The sequence below is a fragment of the Phodopus roborovskii genome, unplaced genomic scaffold, assembly GCF_943737965.1.
Source record: "Phodopus roborovskii unplaced genomic scaffold, PHOROB, whole genome shotgun sequence".
Taxonomy (NCBI): domain Eukaryota; kingdom Metazoa; phylum Chordata; class Mammalia; order Rodentia; family Cricetidae; genus Phodopus; species Phodopus roborovskii.
The window spans coordinates 7,354,399-7,368,342 of record NW_026126639.1 but is presented as its reverse complement, the minus strand read 5'-3'; the positions used below and the strand labels follow the sequence as shown (position 1 = coordinate 7,368,342).

Sequence of the window (13,944 nt, the reverse complement as noted above, 5' to 3'; positions counted from 1 at the left end):
GGTCCCCCACAAGCTTTATTAATAACAATGGGGATGCAGTTTGGAGTTTGCATAGCTGACTTTCAGTCTAGCTTTGGTCCAGTATTTCCTCAATGCTCCTTTTCTGAATGTTGGAAGTACGTGATCTGCCTTTTGATTTTGATTTTTACAGGGGTTATAGTTAAGAGATTGCCGGGACTCTCGGAAGAAGACTTTGAACTTTAAAACAGTTTTGAGACTGTTATAGACTATGGGGACTGTTTTAGTTAGGGTTTTTATTGCTGTAAAGAGACACCATAACCACAGCAACTCTCATAAGTAAAAAAAAAAAAAAAAAAAAAAAAAAAATAATTGGGGGTGGCTCACTTACAGTTTCAGAGGTTCAGTCCATTATCATCCTGGCAGAGAGCATGGCGGCGTGCAGGCAGACATGGTGCTGCTGAGTGTCCGATATCTTGCAGGCAACAGGAAGTCAACTGAGACATTGAGTGGTATCCTGAGTATAGGAAACCTCAAAGCCCTCCCCCACAGTGAGACATTTCCTTTAACAAGGCCATGCCCACTCCAAAAAGCCACACCTCCTAAGAGTGCCACTCCTTACAATTTCATGGGGGGCCAGTTACATTCAATCCACCTCAGGGACTTTTGAGGTTGGACTGAATGCACTTCTGCATTATGATGTGGCTAAGTAGAATATGGTGGTTAGAGTAAGAATGGGTCCCAGAGGCTCATAGACTCGAATGCTTGGAAACTAGGGAAACAGCACTATTAGGAGGTGTGGCCTTATTGAAGGAAATGTGTCACTGGGGATTGGCTTTGAGGTTTCAGATCCAGACGTAGAACTCTCAGCTTCCTCTCCAGCACCATGCCACCACGCTTCCCAGCTGTAGTAATGTGAATGTGATTGGTCCCCATAAGCTCATAGGAAGTGGCACTATTAGGAGTTGCGGCCTTTTTAGAGTAGATATGGCCTTGTTGGAGGAAGTGTGTTACTGTGGAGGTGGGCTTTGAGGTCTCATACATGCTCAAGCCACACCTAGTATCTCAGACCACTTCCTGTGTGCAAGTCAAGATGTAGACTTGATGACAAGATGATGATAATGGACTAAACTTAAAAGTATAAGCCACCTCAACTAAATGTTTTTCCTTTATAAGAGTTGCCATGGTCATGGTGTCTCTTCACAGCAATAGAAACACAGCCATGATGATAATGGACTAAACCTCTGAACTATAAGCCAGACCTAATTAAATGTCTTCCTTTGTAAGAGTTGGCATGGTTGTGGTGTCTCTTCACATCAATAGAACATTGACTAAGACGGCTACCAAATGTCAATGGATGCTGGAAGAAACTAGATACCAGGCGATAAATGATTTTTCTAAACCTCCAGCAAGTAACAACCTTGTAGACAGATCTCTGTGTTCAAGGCCAGCATGGTATACATAACAGGTTTTAGGGCATCCAGGACTACTCAGAGACCCCTGTCTCAAAAGAAAAGTTGTATTGTAGGGCTAGAGAGATAGTTAATTGTTTCTCTTGCAGAGGACCTGGCCTGTTTCTTAGCATCCACATCAGGCATCTCACAACTCTTAGTTCCAGGGGATCTGATAGCTTCTTCTAGGCACTGTGCACACATGGTATACATACAAACATATAGTGATACATTATTAATGATTTATTAGAGCTTGCCTGAGAATTCAGCTCAAAGCAAAGTCAGCCACAAGTCATGGAAGCCAGGCACACACTTTTAATCCCAGCAGCCAGAAGTTGGGAGGTGGTGATATACACCTTTAACCTAGGACTCAGGTAGACGGATCTCTCTGAGTTCAAGGCCACCCAGATATACATGAGATTGAATCAGTCTACAAAGAGTAACAGATCACATGCCTGCATATAAGACAGAAGCAAGGTCTCAGAGGGGCATTCATTCTCCAGCCACACTGAGGACAGGCAGCAGTTTGAAACTTGTTGAAGAGCTGGTACATGGATCAGCCCTTTCAGCCTGGATAGAGGTGAGAGCTAGTGGCCGGCTGCTTTGCTTTTCTGATACTCAGCTTCAAGTTTGAACCTCAGTATCTGTCTCTGGGCCATTTATTTATTTATTTATTTATTTATTTTTGTGTGTGTTACACAAGCAGGGATACATACATACACACGATAATTAAAAACATGATTTTAATTGTATTAATTAGCAGGAAAAAAAAAAACTCAGTGAAGCACTTGTTGTCAAGCCCAGGTTAGATCCCCAGAACCCACATAGTAGGGGAGCACTGACTCTTGATAATTGTCCAGTGTCTTCACACACACCTGTGTTTAGCACCCAAGGACCCTGTGCTCAGTTTCCATCTCCAGTGTAGCAATGCTTTGTTTTGATATCACCTACCTCACAAAACAAATAAAAATGTAAAAAACTGAAATAATGAGGGTTATAGGTACTGGTTTTCCAAATAGCCTTTGTTATGATAAGCTTTTCCTAAAAGCCAAAATCTTGGCATAGGAAAATGTCACTCCAGATTTCCTTGTGGAAATTGGAAGTGTGACAGCTTGCCATGTTTTTATGACAATTAGAGGTTAAAACTGAGATTCTGACTCCCCAGCAGGTTTTCTATTCTGGCAGCCATTGCGCAAGGGGCCCCAACAGAAAGGAAGGCAGTATTCTAACATGGCCCTGGCTGTCCTGGAACCTGCTATGTGGACCAGGCTGGCACCATACTCGGGGAGATCCACTTGCCTCTGCCTCCTGAACGCTGGGATTAGAGGTGTGACCAACCACACCTGGCCTTTGAGAGAACTTTTCTTTAGTGGTGGCTGAGTCGCTGACAAAGTGCTCATGCTTCTGTAGATAACCACTCACCCACTGTCCTTAAGCAGCCCTAATGAAACTCACAGATCAGAAAAGTGGGATCAGCAGATAAAGAGACAGTTGCCACCAAGGCCGACTACCTGAGTTTGATCCCTAGGACCCACATCATGGAAGAAGAGAACCAACTCCTGAAACCTCATCCTCTGACCTCTACACACACACACACACACACACACACACACACACACACACACTCAATGTCATTTTACAAATCTTTTAAATTAAACAAAAAGGAACTAATTGGCTCAACAGAAAAGTTAAAGGCATGAAAGCAGAAGGAAGGGGACCAGAGGGAATGAGAGGGGGAAGAGAGAGGGTAACAGAAGGGTATGACCTCAGTACGTACACGAATCTGGCCCAGGTGGTGCACACCTCTTAGCCCAGCACTCTCGGGAGGCAAAGGCAGACAGATCTCTGTGAGACCTGCCTGGTCTACAAAGTGAGTTGCAGGACAGCCAGGGCTGTTAAACAGAGAAACCCTGACTCGAAAAACAAAACAAAAAAGTATGTGTAAAGAAATGTCATATATTCGGTATTATATATAATATATGCTAATAAAAACAAAAACTCCAAGTCACTAATGCTTACAATCTTATAACCAGTTACTGCTAAAATGAACAAAAAGGGGTTTGCTTCTTGGCTAGCACAAACAAATTAACTTTCTGCTATTATTCGTTTGGCTGGTTTAGAATCTAACATTCTACAAGAAGCCACCAATAAAAATAGGAGCACACACTCAGTAAAATATTTTTTGTGTGTACCCTGTTATAACAGAAGCAATAATTGTGTAATAGAAAACGTTCGTAAGCATTACAGATATCGAAGTTTGTTATTTTCCCAGTAACACCAACCTGCTAATACTTAGATTAACATCATTCTTTCATCCACAAAGTGAGACCATCGATCTGTAGATACTGGCATGGTAATAAGCCAAGACACATACAACCCCCCACCCCAAGTACAACCCAGCTAAGAAGGTAAGAGAAGTCTTTACAAGGGTTCCAGAGGATTACTGAAGGATAGGATAGAAGCTAAGGGTCAATTACCCAGGTTGTTAATATGTCCTGAGAGCCTCTGCGTCTCTCTCTCCCCCCTCCACCCCTCTCCCTCTATTTGTGGGTCTGTGAGTCTGTCCGGTCTCTTAGTCTGGATCCTCCTGCCTCAGCCTCAAGTGTGCTGGGATTATAGACGTGAGTCACCCCGCCCCGCCCGGGACTAGGATCTTAAAACGTTTTAGGCATCTGCATGCCCGTTTAAGAAGATGGTTCAGACGTTGTGGGAAATGACCTCAGCGTGCTGTCTGCCTTCTCCAGAGCTACGTTATTGTTTAGGTTGGGTTGGGCTACATCCCCTCGGGAAGACAGGATTCCGCTCCGCCGCTCCCGCTCCTGCTCTGGCCGGCTGATGGGGGGGGGGGCTGCACCGCGGCGGGCGGGCACGCACCGCGACGCGCACGCGAACCCTGCGAACTCACAGGTGCGCGCCCCGGGGGCCGCGCGCCTCCGAGCTCTGCACGCGCGCGCCCCTGGCGCGGCTCCGCTCGGTGGACCCGCGGGCTCCAGACGCCGTGCTCCAGCGGGCGCAGCCGCGGCGGCGCGGGCCTCCCTGGCTGACACTCCCCCTGCGCGCCCCTCCCCCGCCGCGGCGGCGAAATCCCGCCCGCCCGCCCGCCTGCGCCCGCGCTCGCGCGCGCGAGTCCGAGGCCGCTTCCCCGGTCCCAGCGTCTGGGAGTCCGGCTGCGGCGACTGCGCGGCCCCGGGCGCGCCGGGGTCGCCTTAGGGTCGGAGCGGAGACCGCGGTCGGCGCGGCGCGGTGGCCTCCTCCGCGAGCGAAGCCTGCGACGCTCCTCAGCCCGGCTTCTCGTCGATTCGCAGCCGAGAGCCTCCTCCGCGAGCCCCGGCCACGGCCGCCCAGGCAGCGCGGCGGCATGAGCGGCAGCGGCGCGGCGCCGGGCCCGGGCTCGGGGTCCTCCCCGGCCGCCTGTCGCTTCGCGCACTACTTCGTGCTGTGCGGGATCGATGCGGACAGCGGACTGGAGCCCGACGAGCTGGCGGGTAAGGCCGGGCTGGCGGGCTGGCTGCGGAGACGCGAGGGAGGCGAGGTGCGGGCTCTAGACAAAAAAGTCGGCTGCTGCAGCCGCACTCGGGCTAGACGGGCGCTCGTGGGCGATGTAATGACATTGTTGTTCATTCCGCGCTCCGGCTGAGCCAGCGGGCGCCGGGTCCGCGTAACCGGCGCGGGCCGCCAGAGGGCCGGACCCCTCCGCTGCTCGCGAGCGGCTCATGGCGCGCGCGACCCGGCCGTGCAGTGGTTCGCGAAGTTTGGCCCCGCGCGGCGCGGCGCGGGCGGCGTTAGGCAGATCCGAGGAGGTGTGGGCACCGCGGGGCCACGGCGAGGTCCGCTCGGGCGAGAGGCCCGGCGGGAACGGCCCCGACAGCTCTCGGTCGGCGCCGCCCACCCCTCCCCCCTGGTTCTGCGATGACGGCCGAGTCACCCTTTGGAATCCTGTGGATTTGCCGGTGCCAGTGCGAGCTGGCGAGGACCTTTGGACGCTTGGGATGCGGCCCGATGCTTTGTTGATTCCCCCTGCCCCGTTCCTGAGTTGACGCAGTTGGGCGATCCTCCTCCTCCCCAAGAGGGGCGCACCGTGAGTCATCTCCGAGGTGTCACTCGAGGAGCATGGCCCCCGTATTGCCTGGATTGGTGACGCAGTGCGGGACTGAGCTGGGGAACCTACACCGGGAACCCGGGCAGTTGAATGATGATGGAGGCGGGGGTGGGGGGGGGTGCGCAGTGTGGAGAGCAGGCCTGGAGAAATAACAGATTGCATTTTTCACTCTCCTTTCCTCCGTGGGATCTGAGTCGTGATTTTTATTTTTATTTTTTTTTTTTAAAGGATGAGACACGTGACACCCACCACCTGAACTTTATCTGTGTCAGTGCTCAACACTTAGGTCACAGCCTTTCAGAGCAGCTTCTTTGCAACATAGCATCGTCCCTCATTGATTGCACCAGTATAGATTTTTCTCTCTTCCATTGAGGAGAGGATTGGGAAGACTGTATTAAATAATAGATGATAGTAAACAAAACTGCTCAGCCGTTAAAAATACAACCCCACGTTTTAGCTGAGCATCTTTTTATTAGGTCAGCCTCACAGCAAGATGCTTTCAACAGAAACTATGTATGGTTTTATTTATTTATCGAAAACGGGAATGATAGAGTCCCAGGTTTCCCCCTGTATGTGTAATTATGTAATATACTATCTCTTCAGCTAAGATTTCATGTACATGTTAAGAATGGCATTGTTAAGGGATATGAAGTTTTGGGGAATGGCCAGCAGAGTGATTTTAGAGAAACATTTCTCCTGGGTTGGTAAAAAGAATTCCTTTTCTAAGATCCCTTCTCTAAACAACCAGGATTTCTTGGAGGCATTCTGTACTAGGTGATTGATAAAGAAAAAAAAAAAAAAAAAAAAAAAAAAAAAAAGCGCCTGTATTTGTCCTTTTTTCTTTGTCTACTAACACCGAGAAAAAACGCCTCTCAAAAAGTGTGTTCTGGGACTCTCCAAGTGTAATGCAAATAGCACAAAACGTTTTATTTTAATGTATTTAGCATTTTCTCTCTTCCTTTCCCTTTTTGTAACAGCTGGATGTGGTAGCTTATCGTCTGAGTACTTACCAGGCTAAGGCAAGGGGAGTGGTGTGAGTTTGAGGCCAGCTGGGACTACAGAGTGAGAGACCCCGTTTCAAAAACTAACAAGGGCAGGAGAGGTCAGAGGAATAATGACTGGGGAAATACGAATACCAGAGGAAGAAATGTCGATAAACTTTCTAGAAATGGCAAAATTGGAGGCACATACACACACAGACACAGACACCCCCCACCCAAGATTTTGTGCATTTTTATTTATTACTTTGTGTGTATGCCCCTGTGTTTTGTGTGTGCGGGGTGTATGTACCACAACGTGCATGTGGAGGACAGAGGACAGCTTTGTGGAGTCAAGTCTCTCACCCCACCTTTGTGTGGGTTCCAGCAGTTGAACTCAGGGCTCTAGACTCGCGCAAGTGCTCTTACACACTCAGCCATCTTGCAAACCCTTTAATGCGTTTTGTTTTTTTTAAAAAGATGGATGGATGCACGTATGTGTATGGACATACTTACATATTAGATCGCCTGGAGCTATAGTTACAGGGGCTTTCGAGGAACTGGTGTTAGTTCTGGGAACTGAACTCAAGTCCTCTGGAAGGGCAGCAAGTGCTCGTAACCTCTGAGCCATTTCTCCAGCCCCCTTTGGTGTGCATTTTTAAAATGTATGTTTAGGTGTGTATGGGTGCATGCTTGTTTTCTGTGGCATGAGTATGGAGATGATGGAGACGAAACACCTTTGAGAGTCATTTCTCTCCTTCCACTACGTAGGGCCCAGGAATTGAACTCAGGTCATCAAATTTGGCGGCAGGTGCATTTGCCTGTTGAGCCTTCTCATTGGCCTCAATTATAAATTCTTTGGGACACAAGGTGTGCTTTTTTTTTTTTTTTTTTTTTTTTGCAGTAAACATGTAATTGACCTTTCTGCTCACCGTATTTGGAGTGCTCAAATAATAATGTGTTTTTGCCTGATTTTGATTATTCGGTCGTTCAACAAATGGAATTTTAAAAGCTTGGTGTAATTTGTCAAGGAGCACAGGGGACCATCTGTAAAGAAAATAAAATTCCTTCCATATCGGAGCTTACATTCTAGTGTAAAAAAAAAATAGTGAAGACAGATTCCCTCCTTTTTTTTTTTTTTTTACTCCCCCCTTCAGTACTGGAGATGGAAAATAGAGCCTCATATATTCTAGGCAGTGAACTACATCCCCATCTCTTTAAAATGTTTTGTTTTTTAGTTAGGGCTTCGTTGAGTTACCCATGTTGACCTGGAACCTTCGTTGTATCCCAGAAAGGCCTTGAACTTGGGATCCTCTTGCCTCAGCCTCCCCTAGTAGCTGAGATTATAGTCTTTCCACAACAGGTCCAGCCTCTATGTCCAAATTAGTAAAGAGATATAAGAGGAAAAAAAAAAAAAAAAAAGGATCAGGAAGATAACATCGAGATTGCTGTTATGTTATTGGTGGGGGTTGCACCCTGGAAATGCATAGGCATGTGACTCTGATCATTGGGCTACCTCAGCCTTTGATTTTAAGTGAGGGGAAGGCCTCATGGAGAAAGTGATATTTGAGCACAGCCCGAAGAAGGAGGAAAAGCAGGCAGTATGAACTGTCTAGGGCAGTGGTTCTCAGCATGTGATTCATGACCCTCCGGGTGTCAAAGGTCCCTATAACAGGGGTCACCCAAAGACCAGCTGTGTGTCAGATATTTACGCTATGACTCATAACAGTAGCAAAATTAATTATGAAGTAGCAATGAAAATAATGTTATGGTTGGGGGATAGCACGAGAGGAACTGTATTGGGGGGGGGTCATAGCGTTAGGAGGGTTGAGAATGACTGTTCTAGAGGAAGAACAAACAGCAAGGAACTAGCTCTTACAGACCAGGCTGGCCTCCTGAGCACTGGAGACTCCTTATTAGTTATGAATGCTCGACCCAGCTTAGGCTTGTTTCTTCTTTATTTTTACTTATTTATTTACTTTTTGTCTTTTTGAGCCAAGGTTTCTTTGTGGCTTTGGAGGATGTCCTGGAACTCACTCTGTAGACCAGGCTGGCCTCCAACTCACAGAGCTGCCTCTGCCTCCAGAATGCTGGGGTCAAAGGCATGCACCACCAACAGCCAGGCTGCTTAGGCTTGTTTCTGGCTAGATCTTTTAACTTAAATTAACCGGTTTCATTTGATCTACCTTTTGCCTCAAGCATTTTACCTTTCTTTCTGTATGTCTTATTTTTCTCCAGTGTCTGACTGGTGGCTGCCCGGTTTCTGGTCCCTGGGTATCTCTCTCTGTTTCTTCCTCCTACTCTGCCCTCTGTGTTCTAGATTTCTCCTCTTATTCTCTCTGTCTGCCAGCCCTGCCTATCCCTCTCTTGCCTAGCTATTGCCCATTCAGCTTTCTTTTTTTTTTAATTAGACCAATCGAGTGCATTAGGCAGACAAGGTGAGACAGAATTAAACAAATATCGGATGAACAAATGCAACACATCCTTAAATAGTTAAACAAATGCAGCAGAAACAAATGTAACACGTCTTTACACAGTTAAAGTAATATTCCACAGCATAAACAAATGTAACATGTCTTTACACAGTTAAAGTAATGCTCACAACAGGTAATAGCTAGGAGGCCAATGTGAATGGAATGGGCAAGATCATAGAGATGATTAAGAGAAATGTTACAGGTCCTCAAAGACATTGCTTTTTACCGTGAGTTGGGAAGATGCTGATTTTTTTAATGGAATAGTTGTGTCATCTAAAAGGATCACTGTAGCCAGTGAGACAGCTCGTGTAGAAATGGTACTTGATGCAAAGCTGACAATATGAGTTCTGTCCCTGAGACTCAACATAGTAGGAGAGAACAGACTCCCACAAGGTGTCCTCTGATTTCCACAGGTGCATGCCTGCCCAAGAGCACACGCATCACACACACACACACACACACACACACACACACACACACACACAAATGTAATAGAATTAAAATTATTTTAAATAAAATTATTATTATTATTATGTATCACTGTTTCGTCTGCATCTATATTGGCATACCATGTGTGCCTGGTACCCAAGGAAGCCCAAGTACGCATCGGATCCTCTGGAACTGGGTGGAATTACAGGCAGTTGTGGGATGCCCAGTGTGAGTGCTGGGAACTAAACGTGGGTGCTTCTACCTGCTAAGCTGTCTCTCCAACCCTCATGACTACCAAATAAAGTTTTACACAACTCGGGGAATACAGGTATATAAGTCAAACATTTATTGATAAATCATAAAGAATTTTATTTTAAAATTAATTCTTTGTTATATGTACAATTTTACCATCTATCAAGAATGGAAATACATTTGTGTATACTTTATATTTTTGTAAAGAATTAAACTTTGGCAGAATATTAGCTACTGCAAGAGAGAATCATCAGTGTTTTTCTGAGTTGATTACTACTTTGATTTATAATTGCCAGCACTGTATGACAAAAGAATGTTAAGAGTCATTTCATAAACTGTAAATTTTGCCTTAATTTTAATAAAAAAACTAATTTCATGCTTTTTTTTTTTTTTTTTTCCTTGAGACAGGGTTTCTCTGTGGCTTTGGAGGCTGTCCTGGAACTAGCTCTTGTAGATCAGGCTTGTTTCAAATTCACAGAGATTCACCTGTTTCTGCTTCCCAAATGCTGGGACTAACAGCGTGTACCACCACTGCCTGGCTTTTCTTTGGTTTTTCAAGACAGGGTTTCTCTGCGGCTTCAGAGCCTGTCCTGGAACTTGCTCTGTGGACCAGGCTGGCCTCAAACTCACAGAGATCAGCCTACCTCTGCTTTCTGAGTGCTGGGATTAAAGTTTTTGGCCATGTTGGGCATGCTGGTTTATGCTTTTAATATCATCTCTCAGGAGGTGTCTCTGAGTTCTAAGCCAACTATAACTATGTAGTGAGACCCTGTCTCAGAAAATTAAAAGAAAAAAAGGGGGGAGTGGGGTGGGGGACTCAGGGACTCGGGCTACCCTGTCCATGTCATGATTTCCTAAAATGGAATTTAAACCAGCAACTCAAGCATCAACTTAAAAAAAAAAAAAAAAAAAAAGACGTATTTTATGTGTAAGAATGTTTTCCTGCATGTATGAATGTGTACTGCATGCATGACTGATGCCTGTTACTTGTTTTCTTATTTTTGGACACAGGGTCTTGTAGCTCAGGGTGGCCTTGAACTTGCTTTGTGTAGGACCTTGAGCTTCGGGTTCTCTCTCCTGCCTCTACACCCCAGGTATTAAGGTTGTAGGTCAGTATCACCAAACAGATCTTAGTCCTCTCTCTCTTTCTCCTTTTGGTCCTGGGAATTGAACCCACAGTCTCCTGCAAACTGGGCACTAAGCCTCATCTCCAGCCCCTTTTTACTTTAAGATGTTTTAAATTTTACTTTATGTTAAGTAGCTGAGTGTTTTGCCTGCATGCATGTCTGTGCACCACATGTGACCCTGGTGCCCAAGGAGGTCAGAAGATGTTGTTGGATCCCCTGAAACTGGAGCTGCCTGGGTCCTCGGGAAGAACAGTCAGTGTCTGTTAACTGTGGAGTCATCTCTCCAGCCCCACTCCACCCTCTTTGTGAAGTAGGGTCCTTCTACATTAGCCTGGCTGTCCTGGAACTCACTGTGTAGCTCAGGCTGGGCTTGAACTCAGAGAGTTCTGTCTCTGCTGGGATCAGAGGTGTTCACCACCGTGCCTGGCTTCAGCTCCCCTTTTTAAATGTTCAGTTTTGAGACAGGGTCTCACAAGTTGACCATACTGAGCTGGAACTCACTTGGTAACCCAGCTAGGCCTTGAATTTGTGATCCTCCTGCCCCAGCCTCCTAAGTACCTGAATTACAGGGTTGTACAACCAGGCTCAGATCCATTGTGTTTCTATAAGAGCAGAAAACTGGGGATGGAGAGATGGCTCACAGGTTAAGAGCACCTAACTGCTCTCCTAGAGGTCCTGGGTTCAGTTCCTAGCAACCACATTGTGGCTCACAACCATCTGTAATGAGATCTGGTGTCCTCTTCTGGCCTTGCAGTTAGAATACTGTATACATAATAAATAAATCTTTAAAAAAATCAAAAAACTTCATATGCACACTAAAAGCCATCATAATTCATATGTATAGTAGTCTTGGCTATGAATGAAGTTGTTTGAGATAATGTTCATTAATGTCTGGTGGCAACACATCTTGTGTATTGCAAAAATGTACTTGTGTTCAGAATGAAGGCTACAATGAAATTGTACAATAGAGCCAATAACACTTGGATTCCTTATGCATTTGACTTTTAATTAGTTTTTAGTTGTTGCCTGTTCAAAATCCTTTTAGAATTTACCTGGTTTGTTTTGTTTTGTGATCGTCCCCACATTCTGTTAAGTGACTTCTGATAGTGTTATGACTTAAAATTTAAGTAGCAGAGCCTAGAGTAGCAAAAGATGTAATTGCTTGCTAGAGGGGGGGGGGCGGAGTCTGTTGTACAGTCTGAGTCAGGAGACTGCACAGTCTCTTGTACAATAGCTCAGCTTGTTTACTGAAAGTTTAACAAAATTATGTTTTCTCTTGAAATTAAATCTCATTACAGCAGGAGTAAAATTTTGGCATTTCCTGAATGTGGACATGGCCATTAAATAGGCATGCCTTGTTGAATCATTAAGGGATGGAGGTCTTGAAATGACATGTCTGTTGACATGTATGTGCATATTAAGTATTTATTTTTGTGCCCTCTGGAACTCTTTAGAAGAGATGACAGCTTTTTTCCTGAAAGTCTTTGAGGAGCAACTGAAGCTTGACAGATTGTTCAAGTATAGGTGAAAAGTAATTTTAATTTCCTGGCTCTTAATAATGAAGCCTTAATATTAAAGCTGCCTTGAGACTTAAAGTACAAATGATTGTGTTGCTCTTGTAAATCCAACTGAATAGCCTTTAACGCCTGTAAAATAATGAGATGGTCCACTCTAGAGTGTGGAAACTACTCTGCACCCCGCTCCCCTGTCCCCTGACCTCTGTCTTTTAACCCTCCTGCTTTGTAATGAGATTATGGGCCTTTGAGGTTGTCTCCAGTCTGGCCAGGTTTCCTCGCATGACATAAAGCTTTAGGCTTCCTTAAAAAGCTGTTTTTAGAATTGAAGAAACAACTTAGATTTAAGTGTGCTTATGACTTTTTATAAGCAATTTTCCTTTGAAAATTTTCTTCCTCAGTGTGCAAAGTATCATATTTCTGATAGTGACTTCAGTTTGTTTTGTGTATGACTTAATATGCCCTCTGCCTTTATTTAATAAAATGTTCTTGGAAAGTTTCATATAACAGCTAAAAGTTGAGCTTTCTGGGACATGGAGTTCAGAAGAAACCCTGCACAGCTTATTCCAGGAGTTACCCCTGTTAGCATGGATTGAAAGGGATCACGCATGACTAGCAATTGCTTATGGTCAAAGAAAAATCACTGCTTTAATCTTTCTGTAATAAGCAAGTTGTACTTTATCAGTTGTTGAAAATAAAGGAAGAAGAAAAGAGATGAATTTTTTTAGTACTAGAGTGTCAGTTGTTACTTGTTATTAATAAGTTGCTTTTTGGGGAAAGGGTAGTAAAATTAGTGACAGTCGTTAAAAGTTTGGGGCTGATGCCTAATGAATGACCTGAGTTCCAACCCCTGGACCCACAAAAAGATGAAGGGTGGGAACCAATTCCTCAAAGTTGTCCTGTGAGCGCCTAACAACAACAATAATAGTAATAAAGAGTTTCAACTCAGCAGGTGAAGCCCTTGCTTCCAGGCCTAATGACCTGGGTTCAGTCCCAAGACCTGCATGGTAGAAACAAAGAGCTGAACCAAGTCCTGAAACTTGTCCCCTGACCTCCACAAATGCCTTATTGGCATTGATGTCCCTTCCCCAAGTCAATAAATAAATGTAATAAATAGAAAATTAAAAACCCATTAAGAGTGTGGGGATTATCTATGTTTTGTTTTGTTGCATCTTATCTTGGATATATTTAGGAAACGGAACACTTATTTGTTTCAGTTATTTGCTTAGATTTTTTTTTTTTTTTTTTTTTTTTTTTTTTTTTTGCTTGTTGTTGTTGTTAGAGAAGGTCTCTTGTGTGTAGCCCATGCTGGCCTCAAAACTCATTAATAGCTAAGGAGATGACTGAAGTCCTGGCGTCTCACCTCTCTCAAGTGCTGGGATTACAAGAGTGTGCCTCCATGTTCAGTATATTTCAGTAATTTTGATAGGACTTTCTGAGAATGTCTGTTTTAAATACCATCTGACAGACTTACAAAATGAAGCTAGCTGTTAGGCTTTGGTTCTCGAGATTAAAGATAAATAAAATGATTGGTTTGAGATAACAAAGGGCAGTAAGTGCTTTTTTTTTTTTTTTAATTTTTAAAGAATTGTGGATTTTCACCAGTAACAGTAATAATAACACACTCAAGTTTAAAACTGGAGTGTGTACAAGAATGCCTTAA

General features: G+C 44.8%; 1 protein-coding gene across 3 annotated transcripts in view; it reads left to right on the top strand.

Moving 5' to 3' along the window:
- The first annotated feature begins 4,719 nt into the window (after window positions 1-4,719).
- Window positions 4,720-13,944, top strand: part of Dennd5b (DENN domain containing 5B) — a 100,999-nt gene continuing 91,774 nt past the window's right edge. The window contains exon 1 of one of the 3 annotated variants that reach the window (XR_007833619.1): window positions 4,720-4,894. Coding sequence is in view for 2 of the 3 variants with exons in the window: in XM_051173310.1 (XP_051029267.1) it covers window positions 4,768-4,894 (127 nt within the window). In the remaining variant the exon portion in view is untranslated. The remainder of the gene's footprint in view (window positions 4,895-13,944) is intronic. The other 2 variants (XM_051173310.1, XM_051173312.1) reach the window with 2 other exon arrangements.